At 27.9% G+C, this 22812-nt stretch overlaps 2 protein-coding genes and 2 pseudogenes across 2 annotated transcripts; all 4 read right to left on the reverse strand.

The window, feature by feature from the left end:
* Positions 1-2934: 2934 nt before the first annotated feature.
* Positions 2935-4317, reverse strand: LOC105650542 (uncharacterized protein At4g26485). Its single transcript, XM_037637852.2, has 3 exons — positions 3987-4317; positions 3492-3690; positions 2935-3405 (listed from the first exon to the last, which is right to left on the reverse strand). Exons 1-3 carry the CDS (start codon positions 4315-4317, stop codon positions 3132-3134), a joined length of 804 nt encoding a protein of 267 aa, XP_037493780.2. The 3' UTR covers positions 2935-3131.
* Positions 4318-8872: 4555 nt separating this feature from the next.
* On the reverse strand, positions 8873-10387 carry LOC149494930 (UDP-glycosyltransferase 79B6 pseudogene; annotated as a pseudogene).
* Positions 10388-14953: 4566 nt separating this feature from the next.
* On the reverse strand, positions 14954-16337 carry LOC149494931 (uncharacterized protein At4g26485-like). Its single transcript, XM_089724458.1, has 3 exons — positions 16007-16337; positions 15512-15710; positions 14954-15425 (listed from the first exon to the last, which is right to left on the reverse strand). The coding sequence occupies exons 1-3, from the start codon at positions 16335-16337 to the stop codon at positions 15152-15154; spliced, it is 804 nt and encodes a 267-aa protein (XP_089580584.1). The 3' UTR covers positions 14954-15151.
* Positions 16338-20892: 4555 nt separating this feature from the next.
* Positions 20893-22396, reverse strand: LOC149494932 (UDP-glycosyltransferase 79B6 pseudogene; annotated as a pseudogene).
* Between the last annotated feature and the right edge of the window lie 416 nt (positions 22397-22812).

Consider the following 22812-nt stretch of genomic DNA (forward strand, 5'->3'; position numbering starts at 1 on the left):
AACAAAATTAATTTTTCTCTACAACTTTATTTTTATAGTTTTTTATTTTCCTTCTAATTTGAAGAGAAAATTATCGGAATTCTTTTTTCTTATATTCCTTTTTTATTTCCAAATAAAATAGTTTTTGTTCATTAGTACTAATTTAGTTTTTTTTTCTCTTATATGATATTATTTGAAGATATAATTTTTTTTTCTTATAATCCGCACGATGCGCAGAATAATATTAAAAGATGATATAGTATTTTATAATATTATTCAAAAATAGTAAAATGATATAATAAAATGATAAATTGTATCTTATTGAAATATGCTAAAAAGTTGAGATGCTAAGATATATCTTCTTAAGTATAATGTTTAGCTTTTCATAAGATATGCAATAGCAAAAAAGCCATGCATAGTATGACCTATATAAAAAAAAAGCATACGCACTATTAATATATTTTTCAATCATTATAATAATTTTAAGAATTTAACTAATTATATTGAGATAAGAAATTAAGTATTTTTTATATTTTATGTCTATGATTTATTAGAAATGACTGTTTATTTATTTAAATATTAATATATTACTTATTTGGTGTAGTGTGCCCTAAGCTTATGTATGTCTTACTTGTTAAAAATTATCATATTTGTACGTTCATATATCTTGTGTCCCGTGTCCATGCAACCTAGCTCTTGATATATGAGACTACGTACTTCTTACACCAAGCTAATCAACCAAGATTTTTTTTTATTACCAATAAAAATAAAGTATTTTTTTTTAATTTGCTTTTGTGTCATTCAAATAAGAAATTAAGTTTTTTTTTTTATTTTATTTTTATAATTTATTATAAATGATTGTTTATTTATTTGGAATATTAATATATTACTTATTTAGTGTACTGTGTTTTATGCGTGTAGATGTTTTACCTTTTTTAAAAATTGGCATATCCCCTTTCCATGCAACATAGCTCCTGGTATATGAGACTACTCTATATATCGAGCTCATCAACCAAGGTTTTTTTTTTATTACCAAATAAAAAATGATGTGTTTTTTTTTTTAATTTGTTTTTGCGTCATTGAAATAAAAAATTAAGTTTCTTTTTTATTTTGTGTTTATAATTTATTATAAATAATTTTTTATTTATTTAAAATATTAATGTATTACTTATTAAGTGTACTGTGTCCTAAGCGTGTGGATGTCCTACCTTTTTTAAAAATTATTGTTCTTGTGTCCTGTGTTTGTACAACCTAGCTCCTGGTAAATAAGACTACTCCATAGACTAAGCTAATCAACAAAAATTTTTTTTTATTACCAATAAAAATGAAGTGTTTTTTTTTTTTAATTTGCTTTTATGTCATTGAAATAAGAAATTTAGTATTTTTTTTTATTTTATGTTTATTATAAATGATTATTTATTTATTTGAAATATTAATGTATTATATTTAGTGTAGTGTGTTTTAAGCGAGTGAATGTCCTATCTTTTTTAAACATTATTGTATTCTGTGTCTCGTGTCCATTTTCCGTGTAACTTAACTCCTGTATACGAGACTCCTATAACTTTCTAAACTACTATAAGACAGACCAAACAAACAATAAAACAAAAAATTGCTAGAATAAAAATAAAAATTCTCCATTTAGAAGGAACTGAAGCTCATCAATTAGGAATGACTTTATCTAGTTGAGTACAAAAATTGTACACAAGATGTAATGGAAAATCAACATAATCTCATCCAAGAAATTAAGTATTTCTTATTTTATGGCTTGAGTTATTTGTATTTTAATTAAATTTTAATTTAATTTAATATATTATCTTGATGGGATGTAACAAATAGATATTATTATGATAAAGACATTATCTAAAAATATAAAACAACTTCTTATAATTGTTGTCATTACACTTTATCTTTTTACAACGGAGCTAAATAATTGTTGTCCTCTTCATACTTACCAATTTCACAAGCTTACACTTGGCTTCGGTATAATGGAAACTACTTTGCTTATATATATATATATATATATATATATATATATATATATATATATATATATATATATTTAAAATGAATTTAATATTATTTACTTTTTTTCATATCCACAATTATTAGTATTCATATAGTAATAAAAAACTAATAAGTAAAAAAATAAAAATAAAATACACCAGGCAATTGTGGAGAGATACTATCTTTTTTTTCTAGAAGAGATTAAACTCGAAATTTTTAGAATAAATTAAACTAAAAATTTCATTAAGTGGAAACTATAGATCAATATGTTTTTATATTTTTGTACAGAAAGTCTAATAATAAATCACTTATACAAAGAATAAAAAAACACAATTTTGATTTGAAATATCTGATCGAGTTGACATAGCATAATATTTGTTCCATTGGCGATCACTTACTCCACATAGTGCCTATTCATGGTCATTGTTCGGCTTGATGGTCTTTCTATAAATCCGATATGATTACGTTTAAATTTCTTTCGAAAATCTATATTTCTTTCTGCATAACTATATAAATAATAAAAAAAAATAGACAAAATCACTAGAATGGTAATAACAATAATTTAGAATTAGATCTGAGAACAAAATCTCAATATATGGGAAACAATAACTCAAATCTGTATACAAATCTGAGGATTATTTGAAAAAAAAAAAAAAGAAAATAGATTATTTAGGTTTTAGGTTTTCGGAGGAAGAGTGAAGACTATACTAACATATAAAAGCTTAATGATTTTGACAGCAATGAGAGACGCTAATTAAGGGTGGGTCAAATAATGTGTAAGTTAGCTCAAAACTACTTTGTCCCAATATTAATAAAATAAATATTCAATATCAATCTTAATATTTTTGAAATTAAATGTTCAAATATTATTAAAATGTTTAAGTAATGGACGTGTCAAAAATATTAAAAAAAAAAAAACCTAATATAATAAATTGCAGATTGTGTGAATGATTTGTTGCAATTGGCCTTCACTACTGCTACCACCATTAACATTGTGCATATTATAAAATCTATTTGGCAGTCAAACAATATAGTCTACCTAGAACCAAACCCAGAATGACTCAAAAAGTTCAAGTACTTCCATTAAGGATTTAGATTTTTTTTTTTTTTTTTTTAACATGACTAATTTCCAGTTATGAGATTGCAAGTTAGGCAAATTTGAAGGTTGAACAAGCTCCAACAGGAAATGTCAGGTCACATTGGAGGCCAAGGCCATACCCTTTCTTATTCTCATATCCAGGATAATCCCATATATTGAACCTTACTTCTTCAACCAAACATAACCCAACTTGCTTGGCTAACTTCACAATCTCCCAATTACTGAATGGATGAGCAGTTTTGTGAGTCACATGAGCCTCACCATTCTTTGACAACATGTTTCTTGCGCTCTTAAGAAAGCCCTCCACTACCTTCTTATGAAGCCTGTGCATTAACCATAAACTAAATCAGAAAAGACAATTTTAACAATTAGAGACATGAGACAGGTACGAGATAAACCCCAAACTTACTCAATTTGGAGCCAGTCATGTTCACGCCAGATAAGAGAAGCATGAGGAAAGTTAAAGACTATCCTGTCAAAAGATTTGTTGTTGAGGAGAGGGTGTTGTCTCATTGTAAGAGCATCCACTCCATGAACAATTGTGCATCCAAGCTCTTCTAGCTCCTTTAAGTGCACTATAGCTTTTGAGTACTTTGACTTCAACTCATCTTTATTTTACAAAACAAAATCAAAATAAGAATGATCATTTTACATGCATACTTAATCCCCAACAGGTGAGATGAGGTGGGATGGTAGAGATCCCTTCTCCCCCTTAACCAGAGGTCTTGAGTTCAAATTCTGGGTATGAAGTCTCTTTAAATACTCGGGAATGAGCATTTTGCCCCTTTGCGAGACGAGGCTGCCCAACGTGAATCCAAATTAGATGGGCCAATCGGCTTCGGATACCGAATAGTTAAAAAAAAAAAAAAAAAAAGAAATACATACTTAAGAGAAAGTGCTTTACCTTTGGAGTCCAAAGAAGTGGCAACAATGTTTGTAGCAGAACCAAAGGCTCTACCCAAGCAAACAGCAAAAGAAAAGTCTCCTTCACCAACGAGGAGTATTTTCTGAGAACTACAATAATGCTTTATCCATTTCTCTTCCTTGACAGAAACTACATTGCTGACGCTAGCCATTTTCATCAATTTGCTTTCATGGACCTTGTAAATGGCCAATGCTATTAGGGTTTTCTTAATTTCTTTTTCCACGAAAATATAAAGCCCCAAAAGAATTTTAGGAGAGTAGTTTATTTGCCTTTTCTTTCCTTTAACCTCTAAACTAATTATTCCTTCCATTAGTTTTTCCTTTTGGATAACTTGCTTGTCTTCTTTTGGATAACTTGTTTTTCCTCTTCTCTTCTTCTTGCATTTGTATGTGTAATTAAGACGTTTCTTTGACGTTTGGATTAAATAATTGAAGATTAATTAAATTAAATCATCTTGATTTGTGGAAGGTTAATTAATTATATTAATTAATGAAATTAGATGACATTTCTTCTTGATGCAGGAAGCATTATTTTTTAATTAATTAGTGTGTTCTATTTCCAAAGAATTTGTAGTTTTTTTTTAATCAAACGACTCTTAGTTTTCTTTCTCATCAATAAATAAAGCATTATTTTTAATTAATTAGTGTGTTCTATTTCCAAAGACTTTGTAGTTTTTTTTTTAATCAAACGACTCTTAGTTTTCTTTCTCATCAATATATAAAGGATTGTGGCCATTCAGCTCTCTCCCTTTAATTAAAGACCAGCAACACTTTACCTGAAAATGTATTTTGGGTAATTAATGATAAATAATTTATAGGATTGAATGATATAAAATGATACTCCCTCTGTTCTTTTTATATAGGAAAAGTTTCTATTTTGAGTGTTCTTTTTATATAGAAAATTTTGCCTAATTTGATAACTTTGGGAACTATGCCAATGTGAAAAATCTATTTTACCATTGTTTAATTCTTTGTGAAGCTTTTACTGTGGGAGATTCTCAAGATAATGACAGACAAAAGTATAGATGAACATTTAATGTGAAGAAATTTTGGAGAATTGGTTTCTTACATCAATTTTCATTGAAAAAAAATATGCTCATATAGGTGATTTGAGTGCTGATTAAAATGCAGTTTGAATAGAAAAAGGCCACAAAATTTTTAGGTTGAACACAATGAAAAGCATTTATACGGACTTCACTTGAATATTTGATAAATTGCACGATATTTAAAGTATGTCTTCAATAATCAAAAGTAGTTGAAATGTTAAATGAGCATAAATTTTCATATTTCAACACAACTTTCCTAAATAAAAGACTAAAAAATGTATTTTCCTCCACAACTTAGAGCATAAACTTTATTTTTTGCATCCGTCTTTATTCTCTTTATTCCAACAAAGCATTTAAAGCTTCATTGAAGATTGAAACATAATTTAAAGCATACATTGATATTAGAGGAGAAATAAATGAGATATTAGGGGTAAATTAGGAAAAGAAGGGCACAAAAAAGTTGGTTAAACTACTTTTTTAATCTTAGTGAAAAATTAGTTGTTTCTATATAAAAACAACAGAAGGAGTATAAAATATAAAAATCAATCAACCAAATGTAAAAATGATATAAAATATAAAAAATAAATGAATAAAATACAAAATTAAATAAACATTTTATAGGATTGACAATTGAATGTTATATTTATGATGAATCGATAACTTAATTTGATACTGCAACTAGCCATGTCGTTTAAAAATCCTTAACAAACAGAGTAAGTTGTTTGATAATGTTTATGTTTATCTATATACCTTGTTCGTCTTTAACCTAGTTAAACAAAGTTCAACATATTCTTGCATTTTCTAAGTAGCCAAACAGAAAAAAGAATTTTACTTCACATGTCATCCACTAAATATCACATTTTTGATTGACTATCATTGTATAAGCTAGCTCTACAAAAATTTCCAATACTAGTTTACAATAATGATAATCGTACAAATTATGTCAAAAAGCTGGTCGCTAAATCTTCTTTGGTTTCAACTTCTAGTTTATTTTTTTCCATTGGGCAATTATTTTTTTGGAATCATGTTAGGATTTTTTTTTTTTTCCTTAAGTTTTCCCTTTAATAATTAAACATAAGATGACGACTACTTTTTTCTAAAAGCAAAATCAGATTAATAAGCTTTTTCCGTGTAGTTTTAGTCCAATTTAGCATTTCAATTTCTTTAATTGGAATGGTGTTCAAGCGAGATATCATAATCGTTAGGTTTTCCTTTGACTTGTACTATAAAATTGCAAATATTGAAACAATTTAATGTAATAGACTCAAAATGCGACAATATATTAGTCAATTTTTAAAAAGACAAGGTAATGTCTTTTTCTTTTTTAGCAAAATACAAGAGTACGATGATAACTTTCTCTAATTATAATAATTAATATTAATATTAAGCATGATTAAATAATAATTAATATTATTATTGTATTTGATATTTCTATTTATATGTTAAAATAACTAAATGATAAAAACAATTAGTAGCATATACGTCTAACACTATTCCCTCTCCTTTCTTTATTTTCTTTCAAGTCTTTTAACCCTACATTCTACTCTTTCTTTTGCTTCACCTTCACTTTTAATTTTTTATTCACTCTAATAACTCAGATATGTTTTTTCTATAATAGATTTATCCTTTTTTTGTATTTTTGTTATTATTGGTTTTTCTCTACATTCAGAGTTTTTTTTATCTCAACTTTGTGAGGGTGATCCCTTCTTTATAAGAGTTTATTACTAAATTAAAATATGATATTTGAATTTATTTAGTTGGAGATTTTACGTCTTGATTTGCATGCGTATATTTAAACCAATTGGATATACAATATTTAAACCGGTATGAATACGGGTAGGGCAATTTTAATGGGTAACCTACCCATTGTCATTTTTAGGATTAAAGTTGTAAATGCTGTAAATTTAATGGAAGTTTGAGTTGACGTGGACCAGTTAAAAACCAAAAAATTAAACTTACGTTTAGGACAGTATTCGAGGTAGAATTATATCATATTGAGTTTTTTTTTTTAGACTGAAAAATTTTAGACGATTTTCTAGAATACGTCAGAGTCCAAGAAACTTGTGCACACTCTTGATACTGTTTTGAAAAATTTTATTTGGTTTATATCTTTTAAGTATTCGCTCTGTCTCAAACTAATAATCGTTTTTTATTTTAAAAATATAAGTTATTTTATGTATTTCAAAAAATATAAGCAATGTTTTTTCAATATATCATAATTAATTATTAATTTTGAGACAAATTATTATTCAGTTTGTTATAATCTAAGAAAATTAATTGCTTCTTAATCGTTGTGTAAAAATTTTAAATTATTTATATTTTGAGATAAATAAAGTAATTTGTAAAATTGAGGATCATCATATTTTTATTTTTCCACTTAATTTATAAAATTGAGGACCATCGTCTTGAGAAAGTTACAAACAAATTTTGTGGCCAATCCTCGTTGCTCTATTTTGAAGCCCCTTTCAATGTTTGCAGCACATTTTCCCATCTCTTTCAGCATAGAAGTTACAAACACAAAATAGCCTTAGCAAATCCAGTATTTACAACCGTTGCCACGTCTACATACTGCTCAAAGTTACTTATGAAAATTTCTTGACCATTTCTATACAATAAACCAATAAAAAAAAAAAAAAAAAACAAAACATTACTGTTTTTCTTTTCTCAATTTGGCTAAAAATATTACTCTCTCCGTCTAATTTTATTTGTATAGTTTGATAAAACACACATATTAAAAATTTAGTAAACAAAAATTATTTTACCTTATTTTACCCTTAACTCATAAAAGATATTAATAAAATATTCACATTTAATAAAGGATCCTAAAAGTTATTATTGAAAAAATAATTATTTATATTATAAATTTAGAAATCTTGCAAATATTCTCAAACATCTAAAAAAGAAATAACAAACAAATAACTTGAGATAAAAAAATTATTATTTAAATCAAAATACTATTTATAATTGATTTATTATCCATTTATATGTCTGTACAGGTAGGTATATAATTACCATTAATTATATGCTTTCATGGTAGGGCCCATCAATATACGATTAAAAGTTATCATGACGTGGCTCAATTATGATCCGATGCCTTTTTATAAACAAAAATGAAAAAAAAAAACAAATAATATTATTCCGTGCCATTTGTTTACTTATCATTTCTTTTTTAGATGTTTCAAAATATTTACAAGGTTTCTAAATTTAGATTTGTTTTTCTCATGATAATTTTTATAATTCTTTATTAAATGAGAGACTTTTATTAATATTTTTAATAAATTAAAGGTAAAAAGAGACAAAATAACTTTTATTGACTAAATTCTCAATATGCGTATTTTGTTAAACTATGCAAATAAAATGAGAATGAGGGAGTAGATGATTGATATTGTTTTCAAATTATTTGTGATTATTTAAAAGGGAAATTTATATACATGACGTCAATATTTTTTTATAGAAAAGGCTTATATCACTATTGATGACATTCCCCGTGAATTATATTTTGTATGAAAAAATAAAAGCAGACATAAAGCTATTGATAAAACTCGATTAGATTTGGTTCATAAATTCACTATAAATCAAACTAATAAAAATAATAATTTTTAAAAATTATTCTCACTTTATTCAATAGTTAGCTAGAAATATCTATTTTTTAAAATTATTTTTTATTAATTTAGTCTATAAATGAAGTGATAAATAAGTCCAAGCAAATTATTTTCTAAAATTATTATTCTTTTTTCTTATTCCCATCATTTTCACTAGAATATTTGAATAAGCAGTAGCCTTCCCCTCCATCAAAACTTTACTCCTTAAGGCCAAAATATTATTGGAATATTAATTCCCTTTGCTATTTTATTCATTTCATTAGATCTAGCAAATTCTTAATAAAAGAGTCAACATATGTTTCTTGCATCTTTTTTCCAGCCAGAACTTTTTTCAAGGTAACATGATTGCTCTTCACCTCCATGGCTACTTCACTATCTTTATCCATCACCGATTTGATGGCTTTGCTCAAATTCTCCTTGGAAATCCAACCATTTTCTCCTCTTTTCACTTCTACTGCAACTTTAAGATCTTCCACCATTAGCATAGTATTTACAATCTGATCGCCCAAATGAGGTACAAGAACTATTTGGCAATCACTCAATAAAGATTCCCACATTGAACCAAAACCACAATGACTTATAAAACACCCAACAGATGGATGCTCTAATATTTGTGGCTGTGGAACCCAACCGCCATAAACGCAACCTCTTTCTTTGACCCTTTCTTCAAATCCTTCTGGTAATGCTTCTTCAATAGTTGAACATCCATTTGGTGGCTTTAAAGCTACAAGAAATGGCAACCCACTTAATTCAAACCCTAAAACTAATTCCTGAAATTGTTTCTTTTCTAATACAATTTGACTTCCAAATGCACAATACACGACAGAGCCTTCTTCAAATTTTGATAGCCAATTTCCCCACACTTCTCCAAGCTGTGATATGGGTTCTTCAGGCAAGACAGGTCCTGTTAGCAAGACTTGCTTTGAATATTGCTTCGAAAGATAGTCAATAAAAGGAGCTTCAATTTCATAGCAAGTTCTAATAGTAATAGCATCACTTTCTTTCTTACTAGTGACTAATCTTTCATAAAATGGCAGTCCACTCCCCAGCTCCTCTGCAAGAAATCTTACTTGGGCAACTTCATCTGGTCTAGGTACAACTGTTAAAGAAGGATAACCAGGCGGTGTTTGCATTAGCTCTTCAAATGTCATGCCTTTAATTATCTTCTTCGCCGGAACTACACGTAAAGCATGGCCAGCAGCACCTAAGACACTGTACATGATGGACTTAAACCCTAACTCTTTTCCTAAAGAAGGAATCCAACAAGAAAGATCGTAAAACACAAAATTAGGCTTAATAGTATCTAAAATGGTTTTGACTTGGGTTTTTGTTTGATCAAATGCAGTGGCAAGATGATTGTGAAGTGGAAACGGTACATCGGAGCAAGTTTCTGCTCCAGAAGGAAGGCCGTCGACATGAGGAACGAGTAGAGGAAAGAATTTAATGAGATCTGGATACTGGTTTTGCTCGGTTAGTTTGGGGATTGTCCCTTTGGGTAGCAAGTAGGAGACTCTGTGGCCTCTTTCAGCCAGCTTATTAGCAAGGTGAAGGTAGGGTGTGAAATGACCAAAAGCTATCCATGGAAACATCGCCACATGAATAGAGTTCTTGGTGTCTGCCATTCTTTTACCCAAAAATCTCCTAAGTTGGTGCTTTGCTTGAGAAGCCTATGTTGTGGTTTCCCTTTATAGATATCTTACTGTAATGTAGTTAAGGGTAGCTGCAGTAATAAGTTAGGGTGAGCACACAGTCAGTTCCGATCTGAAATTAAAACATACAAACCGAAATTTTTATAGACAAATCGAACTGAAATTGCCTTCTGAATTGAACCGAACCAATTTTGACGGTTTTGCCATTTTGATTCGATTTTAATCCAAACCAATAGATTTTCATAAAATCTATTTGAATCAAATAATAAATTCGGTTCAAACCAAATAAATATCGATAACTGCACCTATCTTGATTTAACTGACCGAACAAAACCAAAATGAGTCGGTTCAATTTTATTTCGATTCGAAGGGTAAATTTGCACACTCTTAATACACCCATCCTAAGTCGGGTTGATAAGAAAACCAAAACCCAGAACAAAAAGCTGCAAAAAACTACAGAAATTTTTTTTTTAGGTAAGATAAGGACACTGACAGTAACAACAAAACACACATAATATTAAAAAAAGCACAATAAGACAGCAAACCCAAAACTTAAAAGCAGGACATGAGAACTAAAACATCAATACAGCTCGCACCGACACAACCACAGCAAGAGCAGCAAAATTAAATCCACGCCATGAACAAAGATGCTATGAAGGGATATAAGTTGTTAGATCCTAATGCTGTGTTTGGGAAAAAGAGGAAGGAAAATAAGAGATGAAAAAAAAATCAAGGAAGAAAATAAGAAAAAAAAATCAAGGAAGAAAATAAGAAAAAAAAAAATATTATTATTCATTTTCCCTTCTTATTTTTTACTCTATGTTTGGTTGGAAAGGAAAATAAAAAGGAGGAAGAAAAATATAATTGTTATAAATTTAAAATTTTTGTACTTCTTATAAATAGTGGAATATTCCCTTCATATTTTCTTTCCTCCCACAAGAGAAGTGAGAGTTTCCAAGCATTTTCCACCCGTATTTCTTTCCTTTCACAAAATCACCAATTCCCAAACATAGTGTAAAAGATTCATTAATGCTAGCTTTCATTATGATACTAGCAATATATCCGTGCTATACACGGTTAAAAAAAAATAAAGTAAAGTAAAATTAAGAGAATATATATATAATTTATAGATTCTTCAATAAAATTTCTTTTATTATGTTATTAAAAAATGTTATAAAGATATATCAATAGTAAAAAAATATATATAGCGTGATTTTTTATTATTAAAGTAAAAATTAGTAAATAGACAAGTGTTCGGGAATATAGATTAAAAATATTGAATCTAAAGAGATAAATAAAAAAAAGTAAAATGAAAGATAGTAAATTTCATTAATTTGATTTAATTTAAAATTAATGTAAAAAATAATTAACTCGTTATTTCATAAAATTCATGATTAAATAATTTATTTTAAATAATTAAAAGTCAACTTATCATATTATTAACACTATAATTAATCATATATTTAATATAATTTAAATTAATATAAATTTTTAATTTTTTAATATAAAATAATAACAACGCACATCATTAAAATTTATAAATTACGTAATTTATTTATATCATTAAAAGTTATATAAATTGTTATATTAATTCGCTAACATTATATTAATTCATTACGTTTAAGATGGTTTAATTCAATTATAAATTAATTTATTTTTAAATACATATAAAAATAAATAATTAAGTCATACATATGTCATTAATTTGAAAATCTACGTGACAACACCAAGAAAAATTCTATCTGAATATATATATATATATATTTATTGATCTGATAGTTTACGGTACAAAAACGTGTTTAATAATCTTTAAAAAATGAGACAAAAAAAATTTGAGTAAGAACTACTAATCCCATTAGTGAAAATAGTTAGTAAGAACTACTAATCCCATTAGTGAAAATAGTTAAAATCTCAAAAATTCTGAAATAAAAAAAAAGAATAATATTTTTAAAAGTAAGGACCAATACACTTTTGCCAATAATATAGAAAAATATAGCAATACAACTTATATATAATATTTCTAAAAAAGCTAAAGTGTTTCTCGAAGGTAAATAATTTAAAATTAAAAAACAAATACATTACTACACCATTTAAAAAAATAAATAAATGGAAAAGGAAACCTTAAAGATACATTAACGGTTGTTAGAGGAAACATTTGTTACTTTACAAATTTGAAAGTAAACATTTGTTACAAAGCAATACATTAATTGAATAATTCATTGTTATTAAACTTTATCATTTTTAAAAATTAAAAATTAATAATAATTACTTAAAGCCATTAATACATTAAATAACAAAATCAAACCAAATAAAAATACTAATTCAAAATAAATCCAAACCAAACCAATACATCAATAAATTAAATAATCAAATCAAATCGAATAAAAAATATTAACTCAAAATAAATCCAAACTAAACCAATATATTGAATAATCAAATCAAACCATACCAAGTGGAAGTCTAATTGGAGAAATATGCTATATGTCAAATTAAAATATCAAGTGGATATGACACATGTCTACTTTCTAGGAAAAAAAATGCTTGCTTTATATATATATATATATATATATATATATATATATATATATATATATATATATATTATTATTATTATTATTATTATTTGATTTAGCCACTTCTTATGGATCAATTTATTAGTTCACGGGTCAAGTCTAGTAATTGATGACTTGCATCTGCTCTTCAAACTTGGACATCATGCATAACCATTAAAGATCCACCCAATCTTGTCGGTCGAGAATGCAAAAGGAAATGAGCAATGAGGGCTTTTTGTAAAAATCTTTTCCTTTTTTCAAGATTCATTGCATGTGGAAATTGAATGTTCTAGTTTTTACATGCACAAAGTGTAGGTAACTTATTATCATTAAAATATATTTATATCATTACTATAACTGTAGTTTAAATACGCTTTCTCGGTTCAAGATTTTTAAAATATTGGACTTGACCGCCCTTAAAATCTCGACTTCGGTTCAATTTTTCTATTTCAGTCGATTTCGACGTGATTTCGATAAACCGACGGTTTCAATCATGATTTCTGACAATATGTGTATTAATTTTTTCTAAAAAAAAATTAAAATTCGATTATAACGCGTCTTTCTTTTGAAAAGATTAATGTGAATTTGAAAAAAATATTGGTAAATTTATTTTAAATAACTTTTAGAATGCTCGTATGAATATACGCAATAAAATTAATTAATTTTATACAATAATCAAATAAATTATAATTTTATTTGTCTAAATTTTATTAATTAAATAAATTATTAGAAAAATTTTAAAAATGTTTCAAACAATGTAATTTTGAACTAAGTAAATATTTAAAAGGAAAAAAATGTTAAACTCACATTTGTATTAAACAACATAATTATATACTAAATTTTATAAAATAGACTAAGTGATTATATTTTGTAAAAATAAAAATAAAAAATTTTCAGCCGAACTGGACTAGAACCGCCAGTTCAGGTTCAGAATTTAACATTCACATGAATCTTAACAGGATCTTAAACTGCCGGTTCCAATTTAAAACTTTGAATCGACAGTTTCAATTCTAATTCGTCTACAGTACGGTACGATTCTAGTTTTGTTCCGATTCAAACTGAACCGGTAGCCATGCCTAAGTTTAAAGCAAGCAGCCGATAGAAAAAATAAAATAGGAGATGAAAAAAATATATATAAATCACTATCTTTGTTCCATAATAGTTGTCACATTTAGAATTTCATAATCCTTAAGAAAACAATTAAATTGTCTAGGTTACAATAAATTATTGAGTAAATTGACTATATTACTCTTAATTTGATACTAATTCTCTAAGAAAATTATTAAAAGGGTAAATATGGAAAAAAAATTTATTATTCCTTCGAATTACAAATGTGACAAGTATTGTGAAACGGAAGTAGTACTTTTTCTATTAGAATTATTGAGTAAACGGAAGTGGAAACTATAGATCAATATGTTTTTATATTTTTGTACAGAAAGTCTAATAATAAATCACTTATACAAAGAATAAAAAAACACAATTTTGATTTGAAATATCTGATCGAGTTGACATAGCATAATATTTGTTCCATTGGCGATCACTTACTCCACATAGTGCCTATTCATGGTCATTGTTCGGCTTGATGGTCTTTCTATAAATCCGATATGATTACGTTTAAATTTCTTTCGAAAATCTATATTTCTTTCTGCATAACTATATAAATAATAAAAAAAAATAGACAAAATCACTAGAATGGTAATAACAATAATTTAGAATTAGATCTGAGAACAAAATCTCAATATATGGGAAACAATAACTCAAATCTGTATACAAATCTGAGGATTATTTGAAAAAAAAAAAAAAGAAAATAGATTATTTAGGTTTTAGGTTTTCGGAGGAAGAGTGAAGACTATACTAACATATAAAAGCTTAATGATTTTGACAGCAATGAGAGACGCTAATTAAGGGTGGGTCAAATAATGTGTAAGTTAGCTCAAAACTACTTTGTCCCAATATTAATAAAATAAATATTCAATATCAATCTTAATATTTTTGAAATTAAATGTTCAAATATTATTAAAATGTTTAAGTAATGGACGTGTCAAAAATATTAAAAAAAAAAAAACCTAATATAATAAATTGCAGATTGTGTGAATGATTTGTTGCAATTGGCCTTCACTACTGCTACCACCATTAACATTGTGCATATTATAAAATCTATTTGGCAGTCAAACAATATAGTCTACCTAGAACCAAACCCAGAATGACTCAAAAAGTTCAAGTACTTCCATTAAGGATTTAGATTTTTTTTTTTTTTTTTTTTAACATGACTAATTTCCAGTTATGAGATTGCAAGTTAGGCAAATTTGAAGGTTGAACAAGCTCCAACAGGAAATGTCAGGTCACATTGGAGGCCAAGGCCATACCCTTTCTTATTCTCATATCCAGGATAATCCCATATATTGAACCTTACTTCTTCAACCAAACATAACCCAACTTGCTTGGCTAACTTCACAATCTCCCAATTACTGAATGGATGAGCAGTTTTGTGAGTCACATGAGCCTCACCATTCTTTGACAACATGTTTCTTGCGCTCTTAAGAAAGCCCTCCACTACCTTCTTATGAAGCCTGTGCATTAACCATAAACTAAATCAGAAAAGACAATTTTAACAATTAGAGACATGAGACAGGTACGAGATAAACCCCAAACTTACTCAATTTGGAGCCAGTCATGTTCACGCCAGATAAGAGAAGCATGAGGAAAGTTAAAGACTATCCTGTCAAAAGATTTGTTGTTGAGGAGAGGGTGTTGTCTCATTGTAAGAGCATCCACTCCATGAACAATTGTGCATCCAAGCTCTTCTAGCTCCTTTAAGTGCACTATAGCTTTTGAGTACTTTGACTTCAACTCATCTTTATTTTACAAAACAAAATCAAAATAAGAATGATCATTTTACATGCATACTTAATCCCCAACAGGTGAGATGAGGTGGGATGGTAGAGATCCCTTCTCCCCCTTAACCAGAGGTCTTGAGTTCAAATTCTGGGTATGAAGTCTCTTTAAATACTCGGGAATGAGCATTTTGCCCCTTTGCGAGACGAGGCTGCCCAACGTGAATCCAAATTAGATGGGCCAATCGGCTTCGGATACCGAATAGTTAAAAAAAAAAAAAAAAAAAGAAATACATACTTAAGAGAAAGTGCTTTACCTTTGGAGTCCAAAGAAGTGGCAACAATGTTTGTAGCAGAACCAAAGGCTCTACCCAAGCAAACAGCAAAAGAAAAGTCTCCTTCACCAACGAGGAGTATTTTCTGAGAACTACAATAATGCTTTATCCATTTCTCTTCCTTGACAGAAACTACATTGCTGACGCTAGCCATTTTCATCAATTTGCTTTCATGGACCTTGTAAATGGCCAATGCTATTAGGGTTTTCTTAATTTCTTTTTCCACGAAAATATAAAGCCCCAAAAGAATTTTAGGAGAGTAGTTTATTTGCCTTTTCTTTCCTTTAACCTCTAAACTAATTATTCCTTCCATTAGTTTTTCCTTTTGGATAACTTGCTTGTCTTCTTTTGGATAACTTGTTTTTCCTCTTCTCTTCTTCTTGCATTTGTATGTGTAATTAAGACGTTTCTTTGACGTTTGGATTAAATAATTGAAGATTAATTAAATTAAATCATCTTGATTTGTGGAAGGTTAATTAATTATATTAATTAATGAAATTAGATGACATTTCTTCTTGATGCAGGAAGCATTATTTTTTAATTAATTAGTGTGTTCTATTTCCAAAGAATTTGTAGTTTTTTTTTAATCAAACGACTCTTAGTTTTCTTTCTCATCAATAAATAAAGCATTATTTTTAATTAATTAGTGTGTTCTATTTCCAAAGACTTTGTAGTTTTTTTTTTAATCAAACGACTCTTAGTTTTCTTTCTCATCAATATATAAAGGATTGTGGCCATTCAGCTCTCTCCCTTTAATTAAAGACCAGCAACACTTTACCTGAAAATGTATTTTGGGTAATTAATGATAAATAATTTATAGGATTGAATGATATAAAATGATACTCCCTCTGTTCTTTTTATATAGGAAAAGTTTCTATTTTGAGTGTTCTTTTTATATAGAAAATTTTGCCTAATTTGATAACTTTGGGAACTATGCCAATGTGAAAAATCTATTTTACCATTGTTTAATTCTTTGTGAAGCTTTTACTGTGGGAGATTCTCAAGATAATGACAGACAAAAGTATAGATGAACATTTAATGTGAAGAAATTTTGGAGAATTGGTTTCTTACATCAATTTTCATTGAAAAAAAATATGCTCATATAGGTGATTTGAGTGCTGATTAAAATGCAGTTTGAATAGAAAAATGCCACAAAATTTTTAGGTTGAACACAATGAAAAGCATTTATACGGACTTCACTTGAATATTTGATAAATTGCACGATATTTAAAGTATGTCTTCAATAATCAAAAGTAGTTGAAATGTTAAATGAGCATAAATTTTCATATTTCAACACAACTTTCCTAAATAAAAGACTAAAAAATGTATTTTCCTCCACAACTTAGAGCATAAACTTTATTTTTTGCATCCGTCTTTATTCTCTTTATTCCAACAAAGCATTTAAAGCTTCATTGAAGATTGAAACATAATTTAAAGCATACATTGATATTAGAGGAGAAATAAATGAGATATTAGGGGTAAATTAGGAAAAGAAGGGCACAAAAAAGTTGGTTAAACTACTTTTTTAATCTTAGTGAAAAATTAGTTGTTTCTATATAAAAACAACAGAAGGAGTATAAAATATAAAAATCAATCAACCAAATGTAAAAATGATATAAAATATAAAAAATAAATGAATAAAATACAAAATTAAATAAACATTTTATAGGATTGACAATTGAATGTTATATTTATGATGAATCGATAACTTAATTTGATACTGCAACTAGCCATGTCGTTTAAAAATCCTTAACAAACAGAGTAAGTTGTTTGATAATGTTTATGTTTATCTATATACCTTGTTCGTCTTTAACCTAGTTAAACAAAGTTCAACATATTCTTGCATTTTCTAAGTAGCCAAACAGAAAAAAGAATTTTACTTCACATGTCATCCACTAAATATCACATTTTTGATTGACTATCATTGTATAAGCTAGCTCTACAAAAATTTCCAATACTAGTTTACAATAATGATAATCGTACAAATTATGTCAAAAAGCTGGTCGCTAAATCTTCTTTGGTTTCAACTTCTAGTTTATTTTTTTCCATTGGGCAATTATTTTTTTGGAATCATGTTAGGATTTTTTTTTTTTTCCTTAAGTTTTCCCTTTAATAATTAAACATAAGATGACGACTACTTTTTTCTAAAAGCAAAATCAGATTAATAAGCTTTTTCCGTGTAGTTTTAGTCCAATTTAGCATTTCAATTTCTTTAATTGGAATGGTGTTCAAGCGAGATATCATAATCGTTAGGTTTTCCTTTGACTTGTACTATAAAATTGCAAATATTGAAACAATTTAATGTAATAGACTCAAAATGCGACAATATATTAGTCAATTTTTAAAAAGACAAGGTAATGTCTTTTTCTTTTTTAGCAAAATACAAGAGTACGATGATAACTTTCTCTAATTATAATAATTAATATTAATATTAAGCATGATTAAATAATAATTAATATTATTATTGTATTTGATATTTCTATTTATATGTTAAAATAACTAAATGATAAAAACAATTAGTAGCATATACGTCTAACACTATTCCCTCTCCTTTCTTTATTTTCTTTCAAGTCTTTTAACCCTACATTCTACTCTTTCTTTTGCTTCACCTTCACTTTTAATTTTTTATTCACTCTAATAACTCAGATATGTTTTTTCTATAATAGATTTATCCTTTTTTTGTATTTTTGTTATTATTGGTTTTTCTCTACATTCAGAGTTTTTTTTATCTCAACTTTGTGAGGGTGATCCCTTCTTTATAAGAGTTTATTACTAAATTAAAATATGATATTTGAATTTATTTAGTTGGAGATTTTACGTCTTGATTTGCATGCGTATATTTAAACCAATTGGATATACAATATTTAAACCGGTATGAATACGGGTAGGGCAATTTTAATGGGTAACCTACCCATTGTCATTTTTAGGATTAAAGTTGTAAATGCTGTAAATTTAATGGAAGTTTGAGTTGACGTGGACCAGTTAAAAACCAAAAAATTAAACTTACGTTTAGGACAGTATTCGAGGTAGAATTATATCATATTGAGTTTTTTTTTTTAGACTGAAAAATTTTAGACGATTTTCTAGAATACGTCAGAGTCCAAGAAACTTGTGCACACTCTTGATACTGTTTTGAAAAATTTTATTTGGTTTATATCTTTTAAGTATTCGCTCTGTCTCAAACTAATAATCGTTTTTTATTTTAAAAATATAAGTTATTTTATGTATTTCAAAAAATATAAGCAATGTTTTTTCAATATATCATAATTAATTATTAATTTTGAGACAAATTATTATTCAGTTTGTTATAATCTAAGAAAATTAATTGCTTCTTAATCGTTGTGTAAAAATTTTAAATTATTTATATTTTGAGATAAATAAAGTAATTTGTAAAATTGAGGATCATCATATTTTTATTTTTCCACTTAATTTATAAAATTGAGGACCATCGTCTTGAGAAAGTTACAAACAAATTTTGTGGCCAATCCTCGTTGCTCTATTTTGAAGCCCCTTTCAATGTTTGCAGCACATTTTCCCATCTCTTTCAGCATAGAAGTTACAAACACAAAATAGCCTTAGCAAATCCAGTATTTACAACCGTTGCCACGTCTACATACTGCTCAAAGTTACTTATGAAAATTTCTTGACCATTTCTATACAATAAACCAATAAAAAAAAAAAAAAAAAACAAAACATTACTGTTTTTCTTTTCTCAATTTGGCTAAAAATATTACTCTCTCCGTCTAATTTTATTTGTATAGTTTGATAAAACACACATATTAAAAATTTAGTAAACAAAAATTATTTTACCTTATTTTACCCTTAACTCATAAAAGATATTAATAAAATATTCACATTTAATAAAGGATCCTAAAAGTTATTATTGAAAAAATAATTATTTATATTATAAATTTAGAAATCTTGCAAATATTCTCAAACATCTAAAAAAGAAATAACAAACAAATAACTTGAGATAAAAAAATTATTATTTAAATCAAAATACTATTTATAATTGATTTATTATCCATTTATATGTCTGTACAGGTAGGTATATAATTACCATTAATTATATGCTTTCATGGTAGGGCCCATCAATATACGATTAAAAGTTATCATGACGTGGCTCAATTATGATCCGATGCCTTTTTATAAACAAAAATGAAAAAAAAAAACAAATAATATTATTCCGTGCCATTTGTTTACTTATCATTTCTTTTTTAGATGTTTCAAAATATTTACAAGGTTTCTAAATTTAGATTTGTTTTTCTCATGATAATTTTTATAATTCTTTATTAAATGAGAGACTTTTATTAATATTTTTAATAAATTAAAGGTAAAAAGAGACAAAATAACTTTTATTGACTAAATTCTCAATATGCGTATTTTGTTAAACTATGCAAATAAAATGAGAATGAGGGAGTAGATGATTGATATTGTTTTCAAATTATTTGTGATTATTTAAAAGGGAAATTTATATACATGACGTCAATATTTTTTTATAGAAAAGGCTTATATCACTATTGATGACATTCCCCGTGAATTATATTTTGTATGAAAAAATAAAAGCAGACATAAAGCTATTGATAAAACTCGATTAGATTTGGTTCATAAATTCACTATAAATCAAACTAATAAAAATAATAATTTTTAAAAATTATTCTCACTTTATTCAATAGTTAGCTAGAAATATCTATTTTTTAAAATTATTTTTTATTAATTTAGTCTATAAATGAAGTGATAAATAAGTCCAAGCAAATTATTTTCTAAAATTATTATTCTTTTTTCTTATTCCCATCATTTTCACTAGAATATTTGAATAAGCAGTAGCCTTCCCCTCCATCAAAACTTTACTCCTTAAGGCCAAAATATTATTGGAATATTAATTCCCTTTGCTATTTTATTCATTTCATTAGATCTAGCAAATTCTTAATAAAAGAGTCAACATATGTTTCTTGCATCTTTTTTCCAGCCAGAACTTTTTTCAAGGTAACATGATTGCTCTTCACCTCCATGGCTACTTCACTATCTTTATCCATCACCGATTTGATGGCTTTGCTCAAATTCTCCTTGGAAATCCAACCATTTTCTCCTCTTTTCACTTCTACTGCAACTTTAAGATCTTCCACCATTAGCATAGTATTTACAATCTGATCGCCCAAATGAGGTACAAGAACTATTTGGCAATCACTCAATAAAGATTCCCACATTGAACCAAAACCACAATGACTTATAAAACACCCAACAGATGGATGCTCTAATATTTGTGGCTGTGGAACCCAACCGCCATAAACGCAACCTCTTTCTTTGACCCTTTCTTCAAATCCTTCTGGTAATGCTTCTTCAATAGTTGAACATCCATTTGGTGGCTTTAAAGCTACAAGAAATGGCAACCCACTTAATTCAAACCCTAAAACTAATTCCTGAAATTGTTTCTTTTCTAATACAATTTGACTTCCAAATGCACAATACACGACAGAGCCTTCTTCAAATTTTGATAGCCAATTTCCCCACACTTCTCCAAGCTGTGATATGGGTTCTTCAGGCAAGACAGGTCCTGTTAGCAAGACTTGCTTTGAATATTGCTTCGAAAGATAGTCAATAAAAGGAGCTTCAATTTCATAGCAAGTTCTAATAGTAATAGCATCACTTTCTTTCTTACTAGTGACTAATCTTTCATAAAATGGCAGTCCACTCCCCAGCTCCTCTGCAAGAAATCTTACTTGGGCAACTTCATCTGGTCTAGGTACAACTGTTAAAGAAGGATAACCAGGCGGTGTTTGCATTAGCTCTTCAAATGTCATGCCTTTAATTATCTTCTTCGCCGGAACTACACGTAAAGCATGGCCAGCAGCACCTAAGACACTGTACATGATGGACTTAAACCCTAACTCTTTTCCTAAAGAAGGAATCCAACAAGCAAGATCGTAAAACACAAAATTAGGCTTAATAGTATCTAAAATGGTTTTGACTTGGGTTTTTGTTTGATCAAATGCAGTGGCAAGATGATTGTGAAGTGGAAACGGTACATCGGAGCAAGTTTCTGCTCCAGAAGGAAGGCCGTCGACATGAGGAACGAGTAGAGGAAAGAATTTAATGAGATCTGGATACTGGTTTTGCTCGGTTAGTTTGGGGATTGTCCCTTTGGGTAGCAAGTAGGAGACTCTGTGGCCTCTTTCAGCCAGCTTATTAGCAAGGTGAAGGTAGGGTGTGAAATGACCAAAAGCTATCCATGGAAACATCGCCACATGAATAGAGTTCTTGGTGTCTGCCATTCTTTTACCCAAAAATCTCCTAAGTTGGTGCTTTGCTTGAGAAGCCTATGTTGTGGTTTCCCTTTATAGATATCTTACTGTAATGTAGTTAAGGGTAGCTGCAGTAATAAGTTAGGGTGAGCACACAGTCAGTTCCGATCTGAAATTAAAACATACAAACCGAAATTTTTATAGACAAATCGAACTGAAATTGCCTTCTGAATTGAACCGAACCAATTTTGACGGTTTTGCCATTTTGATTCGATTTTAATCCAAACCAATAGATTTTCATAAAATCTATTTGAATCAAATAATAAATTCGGTTCAAACCAAATAAATATCGATAACTGCACCTATCTTGATTTAACTGACCGAACAAAACCAAAATGAGTCGGTTCAATTTTATTTCGATTCGAAGGGTAAATTTGCACACTCTTAATACACCCATCCTAAGTCGGGTTGATAAGAAAACCAAAACCCAGAACAAAAAGCTGCAAAAAACTACAGAAATTTTTTTTTTAGGTAAGATAAGGACAC

This window comes from Jatropha curcas, chromosome 7, assembly GCF_041381405.1.
Source record: "Jatropha curcas cultivar XTBG-Jc1 chromosome 7, XTBG_Jcur_1.0, whole genome shotgun sequence".
In the NCBI taxonomy this organism is placed as follows: Eukaryota; Viridiplantae; Streptophyta; class Magnoliopsida; order Malpighiales; family Euphorbiaceae; genus Jatropha; species Jatropha curcas.